Source organism: Rhinopithecus roxellana, chromosome 6 (assembly GCF_007565055.1).
Source record: "Rhinopithecus roxellana isolate Shanxi Qingling chromosome 6, ASM756505v1, whole genome shotgun sequence".
NCBI lineage: Eukaryota > Metazoa > Chordata > Mammalia > Primates > Cercopithecidae > Rhinopithecus > Rhinopithecus roxellana.
Window position 1 is genome coordinate 116,909,278 of NC_044554.1, and position 25,329 is coordinate 116,934,606.

The following is a 25,329-nucleotide window of genomic DNA, read 5'->3' on the forward strand; positions in this document are numbered from 1 at the left end:
TGAAAAGTAGTAATTACATGGACTCATATATTCCAAACACTGGACAGACTGCGACTTAAGAGAATTGTCTAGTAAGTGTATTGGAGTAGCTGTTCCTAAGAAAATCCTTAATTTATCTTGTGTAAATTGTTGTGTAAATTGATATTTTTATATCTACTTTGTATGACTTCTGAATATAAAGTAATCAAGAAATGAAGATAAGCTGTTTTCCAACTCCACCGAGACAGAGCTCAAAGGACACTGGAGTAACTGAAGTAGAGCAACCAAAACACTTCCCAGAAACATGCCAATCCTCATAAAGAGGGACTTCTGTATTGTTATCGTGCCTTTTGCAATGCAGAAACAATAGTAAGAATGCTGCAGTGTGCTAGGAGTGCTTCCTAGGCAGTAAGCTTTTACCCCTTCAGTAATAAATTTCTTCTAAAAAATTAAAATACTGATTGAGACTCTTCTGTGTTTCTATCTCTTTACAGCTGTTCTCTCCCTCTGCTATACTTTCTAAAATATTTTCTAGCTTACAAACTTACAATGGCTTTCTATTGCCAAGAGCTGTCAACATAGTGCTTTGTGCTTTGCTAGCATGAGCCTGGCTACACCTACTATGTGTCTTATGAGCTTTAGGGTCACTTGAGTTGATATGGCCAGAGGCAATCAAAATAAAACAAACAGGAAAGAAAACAGAGGTGGATTTGGAGGTCCTATGAATTTCGAGGAAGGAATTCATAAATATGCTAGTTGGTATGAGACATTTTAAAGATACTGAATGTGCAGAACTAAAGTAAAAGCTAGGCAGGAAGTGGGAATATAGGGGATATCAGCGGTTGTCAGAAGTTTCAATAGGAAGAGTAGTTCCATCTGGACTCTAATAGAAAGTAAAACCACCTCTTCAAAGTATAGTAGCCTTAAGAGTTTATGTTAGAAAAGTAACCAGTGACTAGAAGGAAAATAAAGAAAACAATTTTTGTGTGTTTAATTAATTTCCCTAAAATTGAGATCTTATTTGTACACAGTATTACACAGTGTATCTCCCAAGTCCCTCATATGTTAAAATATTAATAATATGTTTTTAGATGAACTTGACATGGTAGAATAAGGATGATATTAGAAGGGGGGAAAAGACTGATTTAGGAGTGTGGGCTTTGTCTTCCTTCAGCTTCTTGGTATTAGGGATGGTTGTACAAACCATGCTTCATGTGCCTCTGCGTTGTAATATAAGGATTGTTAAGAATAAAACTATAATAAATGGCGTGACTCTAACACTATGTAGAACAATTATATATCTCTTTGCCATTACAGAAGGTTCATCATGCAACATTTCAGATCATCATAAATATAAATTATCTTGACATATACTAAAGGAAAATTCAAATTTTGTTTTTGCTTCCCATTTTTTAAAGTTTCATGAGTTTAGGAGAGACTTTACCTCATCTCACGAGTGATATAAGAATCCTTATTCTAGGACCTTTAAAAAGTATTTGGTAATGTTAAGTTTTAACATTTAATTTTACTCACAGGTATGATACGCAACAAACAAACAAACAAATCCCAGAGCTCAGAGGAGTTGCAAACTACTAAAGGTGCCATGATAAAATAACACAGAATAACATGATCTCTTCTGTATAAACCCATAATGGAGTTCTCTCTATTTGGTTTATGATCTCCCTTCTAATAGCTTAAGTATAGAAGAAAAAAACAGAATGATGGCTAAGTCACCAGAAGTATTTTAAATAATACAAGAGTTTCAATATACTTCAAAAAATGTATATTCATTTTTAATAGGCATTTATCGGAATATGCTATGCAAATCTTAAAAAGACAAAATACTGTACTAGAAAGGTAAATTACAAGCCATACTCAACATCTGATATTTTTCTCTAAGTACTGAATGCTAATTGAAAGGCTATAAATTTAAACTGCTAGTGGTACATTTCCATATTAATTATTAAAACACAATTAAAAATTGAATATTCTCCAAATTCAAAAAGGTCAGGTTCACATGACAGCAAGCAAGATGCAATATAATTGGGCAGGTCACCCACAATTCCATGGGTGGCCATGTTCTAGGATGATTTTCAAAATCAGATTATTGATAATATAATTTACTTAGGAACATATGGCCTGTTGATCAACCCTCTTCCCCCACAACCCTCACCCACTGATGTTTCATTAGAGGGCTGATCACAGCACTTTTTATGTAAACTATAGGGTAGTTATTTAAAACTAAACTGAATAAAACTGGTTTCCTTTTGAGGGTAAATAAACATAATTTCCCCTATTTTCTTGGATAGCTGTATTTTAGAAAAGTCCCTAGATACCATTAACATGAATATTATGCAATATATGGATTATAGGCCTAGTGTTATTAATAAATATTCATATTGAACTTTACAGTTGTTAATACTTTATTTCTCATAACTGTGTAGATGAAAATATGCCTGGGTGATACTGGAAAAACAAGAACATTGATACTTCCAGTTCATTAACTAGGTTAGATTTGCTTCCAGTTCATTAACTAGATTAGATTGGCTTCCCAGAAGCACAGCATACATAAAAAGTCAATATTTCTGTACTTAATGAAAATTAAATATTATACTCTGGTGTACCTAGCTATATTCCCAAATGTTATGACCTTGGAAAAATGCAATGGATCCTAAGTAACTAAAACAATCTTGAAAAAAGTAAAGTTGGAGGGCTCAGACTTCCAGATTTCAAATCTAAAAATCTGTAGTAATCAAGACAGTGTGGCATTGAATAAGAACAGATACATATAGATAGATAAAATTGAATTAAGACTTCAGAAGTAAACTCTACCATTTGTGGTCCATTGATTTTTTTTTTTTTTTTTTGACAAAAATACCACAGCAGTTCAATGGACAAATAACATAGTATTTTCATTAAATGGTGCTGGAATAAACTGGATTTCCACACACAAAAGAAGAATTTGTACTTACTTCATACAATACCCAAAAAGTAACTTAAATTGGATTATAGGCATAAGTGTACAAGCAAATACTAGAAAACTCAAGAAAACACACAAGTAAATCTTTACAAACTTAGATTAGGCAATGATTTCTTAGATACAGCATCAAAATCACAAGTGATAAAAGAGAAGATTGATTTGTTGGGATAATCAAAATGAAAGACTTTTTGTGCTTCAAAAGACACTATCAAGAAAGTGAAAAGACAAACCAAAAAAGGTGAGGAAAATATTTGCAAATCATATATCTGACAAAGGACTCGTATCTAGACTATATAAAGAAACTTTACAACTCATAATCCAATTAAAAATGGGTTGTAAAGAGGAGCGACAGCAATGCAAGATAGCAGCCACCACGGGCTCAGGAGTAAAAGTCCTTCGCAATTTCCAACTGTTGGAAGAACTTGAAGAAGGTCAGAAAGGAATAGGAAATGGCACAATTAGCTGGGGTCTAGAAGGTGACGAAGACATTACACTTAAAAGATGAACGAGGATGATAACTGGGCCTCCAAGAACAATTTATGAAAACCAAATATGCAGGCTTAAAATAGAATGTGGACCTAAATACCCAGAAGCACCCCGCTTTGTAAGATTTGTAACAAAAATTAATATGAATGGAGTTAATAGTTCTAATGGAGTGGTAAACCCAAGAGCCATATCAGTGCTAGCAAAATGACAGAATTCATACAGTATCAAAGTTGTCCTGCAAGAGCTTCAGTGCCTAATGATGTCTAAACAAAATATGAAACTCCCTCAGCTGCCTGAAAGACACTGTTACAGCAGTTAATCAAAAAGAAAAACCACAGGCCCTTCCCCTTTCGATTTAAGCAGTCCTCATTTTCCACAGTAGTACATTTTCCAGATACATCTTATAGATTTCAATATTCTGGAAAGGACGCTCCCATTCAAAGTAAATTTATCTTAAGATACTGTAAATGATATTAATTTTTTGTCCATTTGAAACATGTAAGTTGTGCTAAATGTAACCACTGTCCACGTAGTTGAACGTCTGGGATCAAAAAAGTATATTTAAACTGATTCCCATTATAGCTAGTGTGGCACATCTATTAATAACTCAACTGTGAAAAGACACATCACACAATCACCTTGCTGTTGATTACATGGTCTGGGGTCTCTGCCTTCTCCCCTTGCAATAGCCCTCTAGCCTGGGGGGCTTGTTAAGAGTAGATGTGAAGGTTTCAGGTCGCAGCCTGTGGGACTACTGCTTAGTGTGTGGGATGTTTTACCTGCACCCCTGGTTTCTTTAAGTCTTAAATGATGCCTCTTCAAGCCATCATCATAACCCCCTCTCCTCCGGTCCCGCCCTTGGCCAAAGCATAGATTGGAACCCCTCCACTACTCTCTGAGATTGGCCTTTGGTGAGGAATTCAGGGCTTTCCCCACATCTTCTCTCCCCCACCTTTATTACGAGGTGCTGCTTTTTCTTCCTTCCTCCTCAAGTGTCTTTTCATACCATCACCAACCAACACCTTCCAAGACACTTCCTTGCTTTGGCCAGAAGCCATCAGGTAAGGTTGGAAAGAGTCTCTGACCTCTCTTGTTTAGTTTTAGAATCTCATTTACTCACTCTCTACCAGCCTGGGAAATGAATATTGGGTCATCAGCCCTGCCACTCTCTGCTGTCATCATCAGCTGATGCATTGGTTTTAGCTCAGGTTTTGATAAGGTGAAGAGAATGGTTACCAGGATTACTCAGACCTGCCAGCTCTCAGAGTCCTTGGTGGTTAAACCTGGAGAAAGACCACATGAAGACACTTGTAAGCATACGTGATCCCTGTGCGTTGTTTTATTTTCTTGTAATTGCTTTTGCTTTTAAAAATTGAAGAAGTTTTAAGCAGGGCTCTCATTTGGTCATCCTTGCAGTCCACTGGGGTCTAGTTTGGAATCCGACAACTGGAACAAAAAGAACCTTGGATACAGTGCATGCCTTGGTTTTGGTGCTGCTCCTGCTTCTCAAGATCCTCAGCAGGGATTAAGAAAGAAATAGGGGTACACAGCAGATCTCTGAAATTGGCAGACTTGACCTCCTGGAAAATTGCTGTGTTTTTCACTTTCTGTTCAGGACCACTACTAAATGCTGAAATGTGGACCGATACCAAACTAAAAACGATTCATTGTGTGCTAAAGTTTTTTTAAGTTATTTGTGTAAAACCATCTTTTTTTTTTTTTTTTTTGAGACGGAGTCTCGTCCTGTCGCCCAAGCTTGAGTGCAGGGGCCAGATCTCAGCTCACTGCAAGCTCCGCCTCCCGGGTTCACGCCATTCTCCTGCCTCAGCCTCCGGAGTAGCTGGGACTACAGGCGCCCGCCACCTCGCCCGGCTAGTTTTTTTGTATTTTTTAGTAGAGACGGGTTTCACCGTGTTAGCCAGGATGGTCTCGATCTCCTGACCTTGTGATCCGCCCGCCTTGGCCTCCCAAAGTGCTGGGATTACAGGCTTGAGCCACCGCGCCTGGCATAAAACCATCTTTTGAAGCAGCATTAAGTCTGAAAAGCAACTGATGTTTCCATTAATCTTTTTATGGGGAAAACCTCAGTTCTAAGGATTTAACATCCTGTAAGTGAAGTTTAACATAACAGTATTCCATAAGCAGCCTTTTTATGGTCAGAACATTGCCTAATTTTAATATAATTTTAAAATGTGTGCATTAATTAAAAAATGGGAAAAGGATCTTAATAGACATTTCTCCAAAGAGGATATATAAATGGCCAATAAGCATATGAAAAAATACTCAACACTCTCAGTCTTCACAAAAAAATGTAAATCAAAACCACAAGACACCACTTTACACTCATTAGAGGGGCTATAATTTTTTTAAAAGACAGTAACAAGGGCTGTTATATTTTTACTGTAATTAAATGCACAGAGAAATGGAAACTCATACATTGCTGGCAGATATGTAAAAACGGTACAGTTCCTTTGGAAATCAGTTTCACAGTTTTTGAAAATGTTAAACATAGAGTTAACATATGACCCAACAACTCCACTCCTAAAATACTAAGATAAGTGAAAGCCTGTTCACACAAAACTTGTACACAAATGTTTACAGTAGCATTATTTAAATAGACAAAAGGTAGAAACAACCTAAATGTCCATGAACTGATGAATGGACAAACAAAAAGTGGTTTACCCTTTCATCAGTTGATGAATCATGTTTAATGCCTGTTGGTAGCACAGAATTTAGAGCCACTTTGCTTCACTCTTTTCCTAGTCTTGTTATTTATTTCAATGGAAACAAAATGTTCCTGTAAAGATGCCTGGATTTTTGGATACAGAAAAAGTTGTGGGACTGAAAAAAAAAATGAATGGAACAGAGATTTGAGTAAGAAGAAAATAATCTTTTTAAATATTTAAACCAAATGTTCTAAAATTAGATTATCGTGACTGCATAACCCTGTGAATATAGTAAAACCATTGATTTATGGACTTTAAATGGCAGAGCTTTATGGTGTGTAAATTATATTTCAACAAAGACATTAACAAAAGTTTTAAAAGTTATATTTTGTTTAGTAAGAAGGCATTTTTTTCTGAGATGTAAAAACATCATAGTTTCCCCTCAGATTTTGGTGGCAACTTTTCATATACAGTAAATATCATCAAAAGCAACCCCAAATCAATGATTAGTACTAAAAAGAGATCTTTTGTATCAAACACTGTTCATTTGCTGTTGGCAGTGGAGTTCATTTTTAATACTTCATTTGCGTCCAGTGTACTTTAATTTGCTGTTGGCTACTTACCAAAATGACCATATTTCTACTGCCCCCCCATTAAAAAGAAGAAACATCACAAAATTATTTCTTCAACATGTTCATTTTATACACCAGGATGAAATGAGGTTACAGATCTCCCATAGATTAGGGCTATTTACCGTATCTCCTTACTTATTAGGGTCACAAATTTTATCAGGAAGCCAGTTATGCAGATTGAAATATGAACTTCTTAGTCTAGCATTTTAATACTTTTTAATGGTGAAATTTATCTAGACTTATCTATAAAGGCTTTTGCAATTTGTGGTATGCTGAGTAAGAACTACAGAAGAACAAAAATAAAATATTTTTTAATGGCAACTTAAAAAATTATCACCACTTGTACTACTTACAAATTTTCCTCCAGAAAATTATTTTGACTCATAGTCAATTTTTTTGTTTGTTTGTTTTGTTTTTTTTGTTTGTTTGTTTTTGAGACGGAGTCTCGCTCTGCTGCCCAGGCTGGAGGTGCAGTGGCGCCATCTCGGCTCACTTCAAGCTCCGCCTCCCGGGTTCACGCTATTCTCCTGCCTCAGCCTCCTGAGTAACTGGGACTACAGGCGCCTGCCATCGCGCCCGGCTAATTTTTTGTATTTTTTTTTAGTAGAGACGGGGGTGTCACCATATTAGTCAGGATGGTCTCGATCTTCCGACCTCATGATCCGCCCACCTCGGCCTCCCAAAGTGCTGGGATTACAGGCGTGAGCCACCGCGTCCGGCCGACTCATAGTCAATTTTTAATCTTGGAACAACTTCTTGCTATCAGAAATACTTCAAGTGTCTAAAACATCTTCCTTACCAGTCAATATCTCCCATTCCACTTTAAGAAATGCAAACTTGTTCAAATTTAACCTGAATGCAACATAATTTGGAATCTATCATTAAAATATATATCACATATTTTGAAGCCAAACATACATTATTTTAAAATACCTGTTTTTTTTTGTGATTTGGGGTACATATGCTTATCAGTATAACATATTTTAAAATATTTTTTTCTACATATTCAAATCTGTGTTCCATTCATTTTTTCACTCCCATAACATTTTGTTTATCCAAGAATTCAGGAATCTTTACAGAAACATCTTGTTTCCATTGAAATAAACAACAAGAGTAGGAAAAAGAGTGCAGCGAAATGGTTCCAAGTTCTATGCACCAACAGGCATTAAACATGCATAAACTTTTAAAGAGATGCCAAAACTCACTAAAAAGGAGAAAAAAAGTACAACGAAGGTTTCTGAGTAGTTTTTAGTTACTCAATTTAAGAACTTTATCTTGTAAGCAAACTTTAACATTATCCAGAGCATCGCACTTATATATGAAAGAAAAAGTTATTTACCACACCTTCAGAAATTACAACTACAAATTCCTCATCCTTTATTTAAAGTCTTTTTGGCTACATATGTTTCAAAATTCAGAACTTTTCTTAGAATAGTACGTCTGCCATGTATTATGCAGCACTTCCACAAAGCTGTACTGTAATCAAACACAATATTTCTGTAGAAAACTTATGAATATTTACACCAAATGAACATTCAGTTACACATAGCCTCAGTTCCGTTCAGGTCAAACTTTACTGCTAAAGGAGTTAGAAATGACAGACAAAGGAATGGGGCCTGTCATGACATGTTAATTTGAAATCTAAATCTTTATGTTTGATAACTAGTTCAGAGTCAGTGTAAACATTTGGTCTTTCCTTCCACAAAAAAAGAAAGTGTATTTAAAATTAAAAATGAAACAGTATATTTTATTTCAGAAGGTAAAAGCAAAATGAATTAAATCTGTGAAACTAGTTAATCACATTATGATCTTCTAGAACTTGGGTAGCTCCACTCTGGTTAAAGATTGCATTTCTTGGCACAACAGTAAAAGACATCGGATAGGCCCCTAAGCTTGCAGGGTAAGCATCCCTGGGGTATTCAAATACCATGGGTAGCAAGGAAGAGCTGCTGAAGGGCAAGGAGACCCGAGATGATGTAGTGTGCTGCGGCATACCTGAGTTGGGCAAACTCTGCCACCGAAGATGAAAGGAAAGAGCCCAAGTAGGAATGCGTGTGATCACTGTTCTTTTGCCAAGACACGGGGTGGACAATAAGATTCCTTTACAAAGCACTTGTGTGAGTGTCTGCCTGGTGCTGTAAAAAGCGGCTCACTGGGAATGGGGAGGAGCGTGTGGTAAGCCAGAGCTGGGGTGAGAAGTTGGGTGAAAATGGGTCCTAGCCATCGGTTCCTGCATCTATCCCAGAAGGTTGGGTACCTTCGTGGGCCGAGCGCAGCCTGCCCAGAGTGCCTTCTATATCCTGGGTCAGGCGCCAAGTTCCCCAGCATCATGCAGGAAGCTGCAGCCCCGCAGTTAGGACCGTTCATTTGGCACTCGGGTAGCCTTTCCCAGGCCAGCAGTCCAAAATAGAGCCGGGACCCAAGACGCCCACTAGAGGCAGGGTCGGGTCGCACTTCCGCGCAGGCCCGGCCCGCCCCCGACCTAAGGCACGGAGCGGGACCCTTGCAGCTGTCCGTCCAATCCCGTTCCCCGGTAAGTGCGGGGCGGTACCCTAGCGACTTTCTGTCCAGTCCTGTTCCCCGGCGAATGAGGGGCGGTACCCTAGCGGCTTTTGGTCCAATTCCCGCACCTTTGAGGCCCAAGGGGGAGCGAGCCGGCGCTGCGGTAGGCTGAGGCAGCTGCAGAGGCGGCGAGGCGCCGGCGGTGAGGACGGAGAGGGCCTCTGAAGCAGCACTCCCTCCCTTCCCTAATCCTTCAACTCGGGGGCGAGGGAAAGTTAAGTCGTACAGAACAGAGTTAAGTCGTGCAGAACCGCAAAGGTTCCTGGATTTGGCGGGGGAGTAGTGTCATCAGGCATCTCGGCCTGCTAGGGTCTGAGGGGTACCCCCAAGGTTGGGCCGCGGGGCTGCTCTGTTGTGGTGCTTGGATTTCTCTCACTTGGCGTCTGGAGTGCAGAGTTGCCCTTGGGTTGGTGGGAGGAGCCTTCGAGCTCTCATTGCCCTCTGCTCTTGCGTCCACCGTTTGCCACTCTGGACGGACCTATTACCCGGCCTCTGAAAAGGTATCCTCTACCCTTTGAACCCGTCTAATGGAAGGTGTACTGTCTGAAACCTAATTAATTGTATAATCATTTACTCCTGCTCTCTAGCAGGTGGACTATTTGCGTGTATTTGCAGCGATTCACAAAAAGTTTGTCTTGGGAACTCCCAGCTCCTAGATTGTCTGCATTCCACCTTCTTTCACAGGCTTGTTCATTTCTTTTTCCCTCTTAAATGTTTGTTAAGCTTGTTTCTTTCTTCCCACAGTCACCAACTTAGTTTAGTTCCCTGTGATCCCAAAACAATTGTTGCAGCAGGCCCCTGGCAGTCTTAAGAAGTTCATCTTCTTGGTGTACTGGTATGTGACAATTCCTTCACTTATTGTTCGTGGTTCTTTTCCACTTTCTGTGAATTCATATTTCATTGCCCCCAGAAAGTCCATTCTAATTAAATCTAGCATAATCATTTTCTTAGTGCTATTGGAACTATATTGTGTAATTTAATCTTTGTGGTTGAGAATTCAAGAAAACTCTTCAAGAAAGAATCCGATAATTTATATTTTTAATGTGTACCAGTTGGTGGGTTAAGCACTGTAGTGGGTATGAAACTAATACTCTTGCTTCCAGTTTTCTAGAGTCTATTAAGTGGCACAGAGGTAAACAGAATAGCTTATCTTCTCTGTATGGGTGTACTAGTCATCTATTGTTGCCTTAACCAATTACCACAAATGCAACAATTAAAACAACACAAATGTATTATCTCATAGCTTCTGTAGATGTGAAGTTTGGGTGGGCTTAGCTGAGTTCTTGGCTTAGAATTTCACAAAACAGAAGCAAAGGTTTCTGTAGATATGAGTTCTTTTCTGGAGGCTCTAGGGGAAAATCCACCTCTAGGCTATTTCAGGTTGTTGACAAAATTCACACTGACATCTCGTATCCTTACTGTATGTCAGCGTGAGCCTCTTTCAGTTCTTTAAGGCCATCTACATCTTCAAAGACACCACAAATCCTTCTCAAGCATTAAAGCAGTCTTACTTGTCTGCCACTGGCCAGAGAAAGCTCTCTGCTCTTATGGACTCCAGTGATTAGATTAGTTCCACTTGGATAATTTCCCTATTTTAAGGTCAGTTCTGTAGAGAATATCACAGTCACAGGAGTAATGATCTCACCATATTCGTAGGTTCTGGGGATTAGCAGGGCTGGAATCTTGGGGGTCATTCATAGTAATTGTGCCTACCACAATATGGTGGTTTCAGGCAGGATTATTTTGTTTTTATAATGTGCTTTCACAGGCATTGAAAACAAATTCTGACTTTATTGAATTGTATTATTAACCACTCTAAGATAAGGAAATGCACTTAAAGTTACTTGCTCTAGGGGCACTTGGCTAGAAAGTGGCAGAGTCTATACTTGGATCCAGATCTACATTTCCATTAGGTCCAAACCCATGTTTATGGATGGTCAAAATTGTGTGCAGCCAAAGTCAGTAGACAGCAAGAAGCTAAAGAACTTTGAGTTAATTATTATTTCTCATTTTCAAATTATCTCTTTATGTTAGTGGTACAGGCTAAGCTCTTCTCCCTACAAAAGAAAGCCCAAAATACAATGGTGTGACTAAAATAAAAGTTTTTTTTTTTTTTTTTTTTTTCTCCATACATCTAGAGGTAGGAGTCCAGGACTAGTAGGGAGATTCTGACTTCCATACATGACTTCCACAAATGGGGCCACAGTGCTGTTTAGTTCGTCACTACCTAGCAGGTAGTGAAAAGGAGGGAAAGTGCAGGGAGAACACATGCATTATTCCTTTTTGGGAGCGTGACCTGGAAGTGACACACACAAAGTCATCACAAAGCCACACTGAGCTTCAAGAGAGGGTGGGAAAGATGTAACTGGGGGCTGTATGCAGGGCTGAAACTCAGGATTCTGTTAAAGCAGAGGAAAAAAGGTATTAGCAGAAAACAGTCTCTGCTGTCTCCATGTTTTTGATAGTGTTCAATTCTGTAACCTTATATGAGTGGAATATTTTGTTTAGCGTTGCTATCAGTTTTAAAAAGTAGTTTTTGAAGAATAGGAAATTTGAATTCAATATTAAACATTCTTTGATTTCTCAGTTGCTATTTTAATATATGATTATGTTTAATATATTGCATTATTTCATATAATTAATATATGATAATTTAAAAAGGCTTTGATAAATCTCATTTTTTATTTAGCATTTGTACACCTTATTCACATTTTGGGTTAGATTTCTTTGATAACAATGAATACATGTGTCAATATGTTCAGGATTGCTTTGAAACACTTGAGACCATTCTGTGTAGGCCTCATACCACCTGTACAATTAAAGCAGCTTGTCATATGGTTTATGTATTCTATAATAATCTTTAATTCTACAGTTGGACACTTCCACACCTCTTTGTACTTTGTGCCCCAAAGTTTTCTGTATCAATGCATAATCCTTTTCTATACATCAAATATTATCTATCCACTAAGATTTACTGCATGTTCCCTCACTTTCTATCATGTTGTTTTGTATAGGGGAAAGATTGTAGTCTTAAGAGATCTGTGTTTGAGTCTTGCGTTTGACCTTACGTAAGTTACTACATTTCTGAGTTTTGGTATATTCATATGTAAAATGGCAAACAATGCCACCTTTCAGAGATAACGTAAAAGTTAGGGAGCTAACACATATTTTCTGTAACATAAACTGGAGTACCTGGCAAATGCTAGGTGTTCAATAAATGGTAACTAATAAATGGTAATAAATGGTAACTAAGTTCAATAAATGGTAACCAGTCTCATTGATCACTCTTTACTTATAGCACTTTGAGTCTACACATTCTTTTTAAGTTGGTTTTCTGTATCTGACAGGTTTATAAATTTCATAATAACTGGTACCAAGTCCTAGATATGCTGTGGTCCCTAAATACTGGTTTAGTGAATTGTGAATTGTACCTAGGATACATAAGACTGTCTATGAGATTGAAGTTGTGAGGGCTGTCTCTCTTTTCTTTAGTTTTCCTACTGTGATTTTATCATGGAAAATCAATTGGCTAAATCAACTGAAGAACGAACATTTCAGTACCAGGATTCTCTTCCATCACTGCCTGTTCCTTCACTCGAAGAATCATTAAAAAAATACCTTGAATCAGGTATGTTAATAATCTTTTAGTATATTGAAAGCTTATTGAAAGTTTATTGAAAGCTTTTCCATTATAGAGTAGGGCATCCTCAGAAAGCAAGCAGATAGTCTTTAAGTTTTTCTTACATGGGGTCTAATCTATGTAAAGACTAAGCTGTGTCTATGTGAGGTTGAGCAGACAGCATGACAAAATTTATTATTCTATTGATTTAAAGAAAACAATCCTTGACATTTTAGTGCATGAATATGTCAAAGAATAACGTTAATTATCTCGAAAACATACATTGTTATGGGTATTGAGACATCTGGACTTTCCACTGTTGTAGGAGTGTGTCATTGTAAGTATCTTTAGGCTGTTTCCTCAACTGTAACTATCTTATGACTGGGTCATGACTGACAAGGAAGGTGCCTTGCTAGTCTCAAGATGGAGCTGAATTTAAAATGGTGTTACTCTGGCTCTCCTGGGCTCCTGCTTCCCCAAGATTTCCCCCTCTACTTATGAGAGAACCCTTAACCTTAAGGGGAGATAGAGGGTGAAGGTTGTCCTTTTGTAACTCCTTCTGGGAGGCAGTGGATGTTGATTGTTGGAACAGGGTCTTCTCATAATAGTGTGCAGTGAGCCTCTTCAGGGAGTCAGGGAGCTCTTTGCTTGCATGATGTCCCAGTTGTTTCTAGAACTAGAATATTTGTTAATATACTAGGTTAATAAATAGATAGGTGAAACAGCTGCTAAGCTATTTTATCTTGCAGCCCTATACAATAAGCACAACAGAAATAAATAAGCACAACAGAAATAAGCAATAAGCAATAAGCAATAAGCACAACAGAAATAAAAAGCACAATAACTAATAATAATGAATATTATAATACCAAACATACTGAAAAGAAATGCTTTCCAAGTGCTGGAGAGCTCATGAAACCCTGCTGTTACAGGGTCATAAGACAGGGAATCCATTGCCAAAATACAAGTTTCCAGAGAACTCATGTCCTGGGATAGATTATGGAAGTAATCAGAAACATAATATAATATTCAGTTTTGTTCAAGGCACAAGTTCCTCCCTTGGCTGCAGTTAAAAAACGTATAAGGCCGTATGGTTTTGCAAGGCCACTGGTCTTATTTGGGAAGTTTATTCTGTCAGGAGGGTGATAGCCTGATGAGTGTCATTGAAAGCTGCACCAGTATGTTTTTGCTAGGGCCTTTATTTGTGATTCAATATATATAACTGCTGCTTGAGGAGAGAATATGGCCATAGGATAAAACCACAAAGAAGCCTGTTTTGTCATCATCTATGATGGGCCTTGACTGGTTTTCAGTTGGTGAGGAAGGAATTTAGATGTATAATGATATGTCATAGAAGGTAGTGACCCCTAGTACATTGTCCAGTCCAGTTGTAAGATAGGTATAGCCAATTGTGAGACCCGTGTGCCCATAACCATCCCCAAGGAGAAGGATGGACACCCAATCTTAGAGATTTATTTTGCCATTCTCTCCACATTTGATTAGTTAAGACCAGAGTCTGATTGCATTGTTGGGTGGCAACCACCCCACATTGTAGGTTTCAGCCTGGAAGTGGCTGGTGTCATGTCTCTCAAGATATAAGAGTGCTTTACCTGTCACCTGAATTTGGGTAGCCATTAATCAACTAAACCCATCAAAAATGGTATAGCCTAAAATGGGGATGTTATTTAGTTGTCTGCAGAATAATTGAAAAAGGTGTTTTTTTTGTTTGTTTGTTTCAGTAGAGGAAAGGAAGGATAGTGGCTGGTGTCTTTTTGATACATTAGAAAAGGAAAGTATTTATCTATTATAAACCATTTATTGAGGTGGCTTAAATTAGCCTATTTGATATGCCAAGGTAAGCCTGAGGGTGATGAAAGAGGTAATTCACTGCATACCCAACAGTTTTTCTGGTTTATAAGGGAGGCCATAGTTTGTGCCCATTCTGTAAACAAATTAGCTCCAATATTATAATAGATCAAATTTAATATTAAAACCAGTAATTTCATTTTGAGAGTGGTGCTTATCTACTGGATGGATTCTTTTTTTGAAGAGAAGCCACAGGATTCTTTATTGGCTCACAAGAGTATGCTGGAACAGTGGTCACCACGTTGAATGCCTCTGGGACTTTACGAGGGGCCCGTTTAATTTTGGATGAATGTACCCAAGTGTGTACTCCCTTAAACTTAACTCCACTAGAGGTACTTAGAAGCACTTGATAGGGTCCTTTCCGCTTTGGAGAAAGTTGTCTGTAGGAGGTCCTTCTTTCTAAGTCTTTAATACGACTAAGTCTCCTGGTTGAACAGCAGAGTTATGAATATTTATAGATGTGGTTCTGATACATGAATATTGAACAAACATGCATGTAACATATGACTGTTTAACCCTGCGATGGAGACTTAAGCCTTGCCTGACATGATCTTAGATCCTATTTATAATTTGGTATTTTATTGCCATAAAGAGTCTGTTTTGTCAATCTTATGATTTCTATTTTAATGCTAAGCTAGTCAGTTATGACTGAATTCCAAGAAGAGGAAAGATATAGCAAAGCATGTTCAATCTCCCTGCTTCCCCTCATGGCCCGAACTAGTTTTTCAGTTGTTTTAGATGCCCTTTGGCCAAGAAGAGGGTTCATTTTGTTGGGAAAGGGCTTAGAACTTTAAAAAATTTACTTATTTTAGTTTATAGTCCCCCCTTTTTTTGTCAAGGTATGCCATCAATGGCCAAGCTCTTATTTTGTCCAGTATCGATGTCAGGGTGGTGTGCTACCTGCCCTGGGTCCATCATGTCTCTTGGTGGGACCTCTATGGCCAAGGGACTTAAACAAAAGACTTATGGCCAATTAACATTCTAGGCCAGATGGGAATGGAGGTGGGCAGACACTGATTAACCTTAAAACCCCTTTTAAGCAACATAAGAGCCAAAAGCCAAATGGCAGGGTTACAAAATTTACTTATTTATAAATTCTATCCATTAAGCTATTTTAATCTTGACTTGTAGCCGTGAGCCATATAAAATACAAGCATTTTGCTCAGCTTTAGAGGCAGTTTGCCTGACCTTGATTTGGAGGGCCTGAATTGATTTTATTCCCCACAACAAGCCCTTACAATCTCATGTGGTAGTCTCTGGGCCTAGAAGGACTAAATAGTTTCAAATTATGGAGGAAAACAAAACATAAGGAATTAATGTTTTAAACAAAAATGTCATAAGCCCCACCTAGTTTTGAGAATGACAGGAAAGGAAGCCCATATGTAGCCAAATACTTAAATTATTTAATATCAAGGCATAGAAAAATTATATTCAGATATAGGCAAAATTATTAAATGAATTTTAATGTTTTGAATACAGGTCTGTCTCCATGTCTCTGTCTGTAGGTCTCATGAAAACAGTTTACTTTGATTGTCCAGGTCTAAAGACAAGGCTTTGATTAGTTTCAGCTTGCTATCAGATACTGGCAGGAGTCAGTACCTTCTTTAGATGAGCTATATGTACCCAGGAGTCAAAGCCCTGTAACTTTAAGGCACAAGGATTAGTTAATAGCGCTTGATAAGGACCCTTTTAAGGAACTAGAGGGAGTCCTTTAACTTTTTTTCTTTTCTTTTTATTTTTTTTTGAAACATGGTCTCATTCTGTCACCCAGGCTGGAGTGCATTGGTGCAATCTTGGCTCACTGCAACCTCCGACCCCTGGGCTTAAGCAATTCTCCCAACTTAGCATCCTGAGTAGCTGGGATTACAGTCATGCACCACCATGCCCAGCTAACTTTTTGTAGTTTTAGTAGAGATGGGGTTTTACCAAGTTGGCTAGGCTAGTCTCAAACTCCTGACCTCAAGTGATCCACCTGCCCCTGCCTCCGAAAGTGCTGGGATTACAGGTGTGAGCCACTACACTTGGCCCTTTAACTGATTTTTTTCTAGTATATGTAATTATCAGGCTGGAAGTAGTATGTGTTAAGCCGTTTTTGCATTGATATAAAGAAATACCTGAGACTGGGTAATTTATTTTCAAAAAAGAGGTTTAATTGGCTCTCAGTTCTGCAGGGTGTACAGGAAGCATAGTGCTGGCATCTGCTTCTGGAAAGTCCTTGGGAACCTTACAATCATGGCAGGAGGTGAAGCAGGAGCAGGCAGTTCACATGGTGAAAACAGGAGCAAGAAAGAGAGAGTGACAGGGAGGAAGAGTTGCCACACACTTTTAAACAACCAGATATTGTGTGAAGTCAGACTGAGGGCTCACTTGTCACCAAGGAGAGGAGACAGCCCAAGCCATTCATGAGGGCTCTGCTCCCATGATCCAGCCACGTCCCACCAGGCCCCACCTCCAACACTGGTTGTTACATCTCAACATGAGATTTGGAGGGGACATCCAAACTATATTATGGTGATAATGGAGTTCATGGTCTGACTAAAAGCTGTAAAAAGATTCTACAGTCTTGTAGTAATTAATTTTTATAGCTTTTATAAATCCAGCAATAAGACTAAGTCAGAGACTTAATTTAGGATTTTGATTTTGAGGATGTTTATTAAACATGTTAAAAAGCTGAAGACACTTTATCAAAACAGAAGCAGAGGTCATTGTAAAATAATAGTTACTCATTTAGCCAAAGTGATAATGAAAATGCTTTAGAAGCAATATGGAAGGCTACATGATGTAAAAACCTTAACCCTTTTAAATCTTAGTTGTTTTAGCACCAAAAAACTAATAAAGACAGCATAGAAATTATAAAATCTTGTTTCTTAAGACAGTTACCAAAAAGGCAAAAAAAAATTCTGCAGTGTGACTACTTTTCCTTATGGAAAGCCCATTTAGATAACCTGGACATCAAACCTGATGAAAAAAGTGCTTGAATTTAACTGGACCCAGGAAGAGTACGTTCAACGTTATGGCTATAGCGTAGGATTACCTCACTCTTAGGAACAGCATTAGTTTTTTGATTACATTGAAAATTTAGATATATTTTTAAAAACCAAAAGTACAGAATCAAGTTATACTAGAGGTAAACATTGCTTTTCTAGACTTTCAAGATAAAATATTTTCACATTAGGTCATAACAACAGTAAAATTAGAACTGGAGGAAAAAAGAAGCTGATGACAAAGCTGAAGGAAAGAATTCTCTCAGACCTCAAAAAAGCAATAAGCAGTGAGACACAGTAAAAGTTGAACTTCTGGGATATGATTCTGAGACATTTTAAAAGAAACAGTTTATAAAAGTAAAATTTCTTGTAATATTATTAAGAGCAGATTAATACCTTAAGAAAATCTTGTTTTAACATCAGGGACCAAAATTTAGAAAGACTCATTTAAAAATGATTTTCTTTTCACTGTAACCAATTTAATCACATAAAAATTCCTTTCATGAATTCCCCTTCACAAATCTTATCATGACTTACACAAACCATCTATGACATGCTTGGACTTTCTGACTTGTTCTAAACTTCTTTCTTTCCTAAATAATCAGTCATTTTACTTTAGGACAAAAATTCACCATACAAGATTCTTTTTCATACAAAAGTATTCTCTTCTGTATAATCTTTCTTACCAAAAATACGTTATTATTATTATTATTTTTTTTTTTTTTTGAGACAGGGGCTCGCTTTCTTGCCCAGGCTAGAGTGCAGTGGCAAATTCACAGCTCATTGCAGCCTTGACATTCCGGGCTCAAGTGATCCTCCCACCTCAGCCTCCCAAGTAGCTGGGATTATAGACATGTACCACCACACCAGGCTAATTTTTGTATTTTTTGTAGAAATGGAGCTTTGCCATCTTGCCCAGGCTGGTCTTGAACTCCTGCCCTCAGCTCATAAGGCAGTGATCTACCTGCCTTAGCCTCCCAACATGCTGGTATTGCAGACGTGAACCACTGGGCCCGGCCAAAAATACATTTTTATATTCACAACTTTTTTCACATTTCTCTCTCCCTACTTGTTCCTTTTTACCTTCTTTCATAGGTAAATTTTAAATTAGCTCTAAATTATATAAAATTATTATTATTTTTCAACCGGGAGAGTGTTTGCTTCCCTCAGTTGAGAGATGCTGAATTAAATAACCCAGAGAATGAAAATCATCAAGACCAGAAAAAGGGATAGGTTTAAACTTCAGGGCATGCAAGCACAGGGCGACATCTGTCACTAGTGAGGCACAGACAGCAAATACACAGCTGATTAAGAAACAGTAGGTACTGGCAAATACGACTCTGAGACTCAAATAGGTTATCCAACTCTGGGTGGGGCCTCTAACCTCAACCTGGGGAATATGAGTATTCCTGCGTCTCCTGGGGCTTAGAAGGCTGAGTATATTGCAAAGTATATTGCAAAAAGGAAAAGGGACAACAAAGGGAAAGGAAGAGACAACAAAGAGCACTCACCTATACATGAATCCAAAAACTTAGGAAGCAAGAAACCTAGAATTGTTTGTCAGATGTTAGCATTTTATAGATAAAATCATTCCACAATTTTATTTTATTTTATTTTTCTGAGATGAGGTCTCACTGTCACTCAGGCTGGAGTGCAGTGGTGCAGTCACGGGTCACTGCAGCCTTGACCTCCCGGCTCAGGTGATCCTCCAACCTCAACTTCCTGAGTAGCTGGGACTGCAGGCAGGTGCCACCATGCCCTGCTAATTTTTGTATCTTTTATAGAGATGGGATTTCGCCATGTTGCCCAAGCTGCCAAAATTTTAGAAACATGTTTCCCATATTATAAACATTTTTAAATTGGAAATGACCCAGACATCCAGTGAGTCACTCCAGGAAAGCCATGGATCAAAATTTTGGGTAAAGTAGTCTTCATGGAAGTTTGAAGGTTTTTTTGTTTTTGTTTTTGTTTGTTTGTTTTGCCTTTTCACATTTTGTTTTTCAGTTTCAAATGAGTTTCTAACATGTACATTTCTTTTGCAGTTCTGTTGAACTGTACAAGAAAAACAAAATCTCCAAGTAACCTAAACAACAAGTTTTATTTCAATACTAGTAGTCTAATAATAACAGATTCAAATCAGGCAGAAAAGAAGAGAAAAATAGAGAGCTTTGGAAGACTCTATTTAATTTCATAACTGCAGGGCAAAAGTAACCATCTGAATGCCAACAGGCTGAAACTTCAGACAAGAGAATGGGACTCCACAGGGGCAAGCAGATAAAGATTTCTGCCTGTTTTAACGTGGGGTGTAAAAGCATCTAAGTCCTGCAATGGTTAAGATATAGCAAGAACAGGCTGGACACAGTTGCTAACATCTGTAATTCCAGTACTTTGGGAGGCCAAAGCAGGCAGATCACCTGAGGTCAGGAGTTTGAGACCAGCCTGGCCAACATGGTGAAACCCCGTCTCTACTAAAAATACAAAAATTAGTTGGGCATGGTGGTGGGCGCCTGTAATTCTAGCTACTTGGGAGGCTGAGGCAGGAGAATCACCTGAACCTGGGAGGCAGAGGTTGCTGTGAGCCAAAATTGTGCCACACTCCAGCCTGGGCGACAGAGCGAGACTCTGTCTCAAAATACATATATCAAGAACAAACCTTGTAAGTCCTCAGGTTTCCCATGCTATCCTGAGACATGACAAAGCAAACGAAAAGGTGATGGACAAAAGGCAAGTGTGGAAAGTGAATGCAGTAAACCTCTGGGCTGGCCATAGGGGCCACTGTAAGGCTGCAGTAAAGCAAAGGCAACAGTCTGGGAAATGACCAGAACTGTAGCTTTCCCATATCTGGCAAAGCGGACAAAGTGGATTAGTCCAAAGCATATACTGGCATACATCTTGCAAGGCTACTTTAATTTTTATTATACCCCAGGGACTCTCACCCCATTGGTCTGGGACTCTAACCCAAATATTATACCCTTCAGACTCTAACCCCATTGGGCTAGAAATACTATCCTTGATAGGATGCCAAGACAGACCCCACTTATCAGAGGTGGCCAATTAGTGCTGTGTCAGCTGAATTTCCTCAGCATGGGATCTCATCCTAATGTCCCTTTGTAGTCACCAGAAGATGTTACCAGATAAGGGGTCTTGATCCAGACCCTAAGAGGGTGCTTGGATCTCACGCAGGAAGGAATTCAAGGTGAGTTGCAGAGGGCAGTGAGAAGAGACAGCTTATTGAAAGCTACTCCATTGTAAAGGAGGGTATCCTCAGAGGGCAAGCAAAAGAATGCACTATACTTATTTTAAGTTTTTCTTATATAGAGCCCTTATCAATGTAAAGACTAAACTAAGCTACGTCTACATGAGGGTGAGCAGACAACATGACACAATTTATTATTCTATTGATTTAAATAAAACTATCCTTGACATTTTAGTGTGTGAATACATCCAAGCATATCTGTAAGTATCTTGAAAACATATATTGTTGTGGATATTGGGACACCTGGACTTTCTGCTGTTTAGGAGTGTGTCCTTGTAGATATCTATAGGCTGTTCACTCAACTGTAAATATTTTCTGAATGTGGGTCACGACCAGCAAGGAATTGTGCCTTGTTAGTCTGCAGATGGAGCTGAAATTAAAATGGCATTACTCTGGCTCTCCTAAGCTCCTGCTTCCTTAACAACACTGTTAGAAGTTGAAGGTTTAATTACTACTTCATCTAGACTTGTAATAAAGTATAGGTGACTCTTCAACAATGCAGGGCTGGCAGAGCTGACCCATGTGTATTAGAAAATCCAAGTACAACTCTTGACTCCTCAAGTACTGAACTGCTAATAGCCTACTATTGACCAGAAGCCTTACCAATAACATAAACAGTTGATTAACCGATATTTTTATGTTATATGTATTATTTTCTGTGTTATTTAAGTTAAAGCAAATGTTATTAAAAATGATAAGGAAAAGTATATTTATTATCTATTAAGTGGAAGTGGATCATCATAAAAGTTTTCATTCTGATGGTTTTCATGTTGAGTATGTGGAGGAAGAGGAGGGACTGGTCTTGTTGTCTCAGAGGTGGGAGAGGAGGTGGAAGTAGGGACAGGAGAGGCAAGCACACTCATTTTATTAGGTATAAATGGACCTGTGCAGTTCAAACTCGTGTTTTTCGAGTCAACCATGTCCTTAAAATATCCAAAGTTTTTTTTCTCTCTTTATGTTAATTTTTGCACAGTTTGAAAAGCCAGATAGTGTAAATAGGCTTGTGATGAAAAATGTAGTCCTTTGCCCCATCTCCCTGGCTCCCTCCCAACTTGCTAATCCCACTCTCTCAAGCAAGGATTTCCAAATCTTTTATTTGTTTCTTTTCTGCCACTTTCATGTTGTCAACTCTTAATTTGATTGTTCAGCTCTGATATTTAGTACAGTATTGTATTTTATATATCCAAGTCTTAAGATTTGTGTAAGTTAGTAATAATACAGGTGAGTTGGTGGTACTTGGTCTAAATACCTTAATACGTATTTTTCCTTTCTAGTGAAACCATTTGCAAATGAAGAAGAATATAGGAAAACTGAAGAAATAGTTCAAAAATTTCAAAGTGGGATTGGAGAAAAATTGCACCAGAAATTGCTTGAAAGGGCAAAAGGAAAAAGAAATTGGGTATTTGTTGTTACAATTGAATAACTGATGATGTTTAAAGAATGATAAATAAAAAGTGCATAGTTTTTATTTTTAAATTATTGCTGTAAAAATTTTTACAGTTTATTATTGTCATTTTCATAATCCAAAAGAAGGAATAAATCACTTAACTTTGGGAGTTTTCAGTGGGTGGATTCGGGAACTTGTTAAAATGCAGATTTGCTGGGATAAGTGATTCTGATTCACATGTCTGGAATGAGGCCCAGAGATTCTTATTTTAACAATCACTTCATATGGTTTGGCTGCAGGTGATCTGTAGACTATGCTTAAGAAAAACATTTTGTCCAGGTGACTAGCTGGAAAAATCTGAAATTCTAAAATGGACATGTCACATAGGTGGCATAGAAATATTTTAGCAGTACAATGGAGAAAGGGAATCATTAAAAATCAGAGTGGAGAATGGTTATGTATATTGTATATTTCAGTTAGATAAATTGAGGAAGAAGCTAGTATAATATTTATTGAAGGTCTCAATAATTTTCCACAAAATTATTTAACTTCTTCAGCTGAACCATTTCTGTTATTCTCTTTTATGAATCAGAGGATAAGGTTTTATAATTAAAAAGCATTGCCTTGGTCTAGAAATAATTATTGTACCTATCATTTAGTTTTAGAAATAAAAAGCAAGCTGATTTTTTTTTTGATGAACCATTGATATCTGTGATGGAATAATAAAATTTCACACTTCCTGATTCCTTTGTTCTCAATTTTGAGCCTTGAGTTATTTTAATTAAAGTGGGGCAAAGGTAAAGAAGTTGTTGTTTTATCTGTGTCTTTTTTGTTTATGTCTCTTTCTGAATTACTAATTATAGTTTATAACATCACTTTCTTCAAAAAATACTCTAGGTAATTTGATAAGATGTACTTACTTATGCATAGAATTCAATTGCATATTGTGAAAGAGAGATACATGGAAAACAGTGTTTGTGAAAAATCTAAATTACTTTGAAGCCTACTGAAAACTTTTATTTATTTCTTTTATTTCTTTCTTTCACGTATTTATTTTTTGGAGACAGAGTCTCGCTCTGTTGCCCAGGGTTAAGTGCAGTGGTGCAATCTCGGCTCACTGCAACCTCTGCCTCCCGGGTTCAAGCTATTCTCGCGCCTCAGCCTCCTATGTAGCTGTAATTACAGGTGCGCACCACCACACCCAGCTGATTTTTGTATTTTTTGTAGAGATGGGGTTTTGCCATGTTGGCCAGGCTGGTCTTAAATTCCTGGCCTCAAGTGATCTGCCCGCCTCCGCCTCCCAAAGTGCTGGAATTACAGGTGTGAGCCACTATGCCCAGCCAGTTTTTATATTTCTGATTTAGTATTTCAGTTTCTGTTTGGAAAAGGAAAATTGTTAATACCTTAATAACTGTTATGATTAGGTAAGGATTTATTGATTATCTATTATGCCCCAAGTACTCTGAAGAAACACCTATGTACTTTGTTGCATACTTGTGACTACAATACAATGATATGTCTGAAGGTATCTTTTGGTGCTTTCTTGCTACTTGTTTTTGATAGTGTAGTTAAACCAAATAATACCTAAGATCCTATAGCTCCCTGCTGAAAAGAAATTATCACAATAACATTTCTCAATATGTATGATGATTTAAAGCAAGAAAACATGTTTTTATTTATTTATTTTTGAGACAGGGTCTTTCTCTGTTACCAAGGCTGGAGTGCAGTGGTACAATCATAGCTCACTGCGCCCTTGAACTCCTGGGCTCAGGTGATCCTCCTGCCTCAGCCTCTTGAGTAGCTAAGACTACATGCAGGCCCAGCTAATTAAAATGTTTTTTTTTGGAGAGACAGGGTCTCTCTATGTTGCCTTGGCCTCCCAAAGTGCTGGGGTTATAGGTGTGAGTCACCTCACCCAGCCAAAAAACATGTTTTTAAATGTTGAAGAATAATTAAAGACAAATGTAGCTTGCTTTTAAAATTCCCAGTAGTGACACATTCATGTATTATGAAGAACATTAAGATGATGTTCTCAATTTCTTTTAGCTGGAAGAGTGGTGGCTAAATGTTGCCTATCTGGATGTTCGTATACCATCACAATTGAATGTCAACTTTGCGGGTCCTGCAGCTCATTTTGAACACTACTGGCCACCAAAGGAAGGGACTCAGTTGGAAAGAGGAAGTATAATTCTTTGGCATAACTTGAACTACTGGCAGCTATTAAGAAAGTAAGCACACGTGTGAATTTAGTAACAGGCTTACCTGAAGTCTCAGGTAGCAAAATGTTGAGAAGCTTAATTTACTTATTTGGGGATGAATACTTCAGTTGTGGCTGGTTTTTAAATTTTATAATGACTTCTTGGTCAAAATCTTTTTTTTTTTTAATAGAGAAAAAGTGCCTGTTCATAAAGTTGGAAATACTCCTCTAGATATGAATCAATTCCGAATGCTATTTTCTACCTGCAAGGTTCCAGGAATTACTAGAGACTCAATTATGAATTATTTTAGGACCGGTAAGTAATAATTCAGGTATCTTTTTTAGTAGAGGCACTGGAATTTGGGTAGCCTACTATGATGTGATGGAACATACACTTTTGAAGAATATTACTGTTGGGACTTTGACAAAGAAAGGTTTTCTGTGAGCCTTATATTTGAATCATTCTGATTAGTTCAGATGTGATTTATGGCAATGGATTTTCTAAATGTGTCTTACATGGTTCAACACAAACCCGATGCTTATATTCCATCATTTGAAAGTTTAAAGTTTAGTTAAAGAGTAGAATCAGAGTATTAAGAAAATCCTGAAACATGTGATCTGGATGCTTCTCTTTCTACCATCATTTTTTATTACCTGAATTGTCTTTTTAAGTGTTTGCTTATATGTGCTCATCATGCCACAGTCTCCCTGTGAG

The 25,329-nt window shown here is 37.9% G+C and overlaps 2 protein-coding genes and 1 pseudogene across 6 annotated transcripts in view; 2 read left to right on the forward strand and 1 right to left on the reverse strand.

The window, feature by feature from the left end:
* The first annotated feature begins 3,287 nt into the window (after positions 1–3,287).
* LOC104668043 lies at positions 3,288–3,764 on the forward strand (annotated as a pseudogene).
* Positions 3,765–7,985: 4,221 nt separating this feature from the next.
* LOC115898327 (TP53-target gene 1 protein) lies at positions 7,986–9,217 on the reverse strand. Its single transcript, XM_030932991.1, has one exon. It carries the CDS (start codon positions 9,108–9,110, stop codon positions 8,802–8,804), a length of 309 nt encoding a protein of 102 aa, XP_030788851.1. The 5' UTR covers positions 9,111–9,217; the 3' UTR covers positions 7,986–8,801.
* Positions 9,218–9,375: 158 nt separating this feature from the next.
* Positions 9,376–25,329, forward strand: part of CROT (carnitine O-octanoyltransferase) — a 61,044-nt gene continuing 45,090 nt past the window's right edge. For 2 of the 5 annotated variants that reach the window (XM_030932683.1, XM_010370642.2), the window contains exons 1-6: positions 9,399–9,805; positions 10,050–10,140; positions 12,798–12,933; positions 22,305–22,429; positions 24,464–24,645; positions 24,806–24,930. In XM_030932683.1, the coding sequence (XP_030788543.1) occupies positions 12,819–12,933; positions 22,305–22,429; positions 24,464–24,645; positions 24,806–24,930 (547 nt within the window). In that variant the 5' untranslated portion in view covers positions 9,399–9,805; positions 10,050–10,140; positions 12,798–12,818. Of the gene's footprint in view, positions 9,806–10,049; positions 10,141–12,797; positions 12,934–22,304; positions 22,430–24,463; positions 24,646–24,805; positions 24,931–25,329 lie in introns of all 5 variants that reach the window. The other 3 variants (XM_010370643.2, XM_030932682.1, XM_010370644.2) reach the window with 3 other exon arrangements.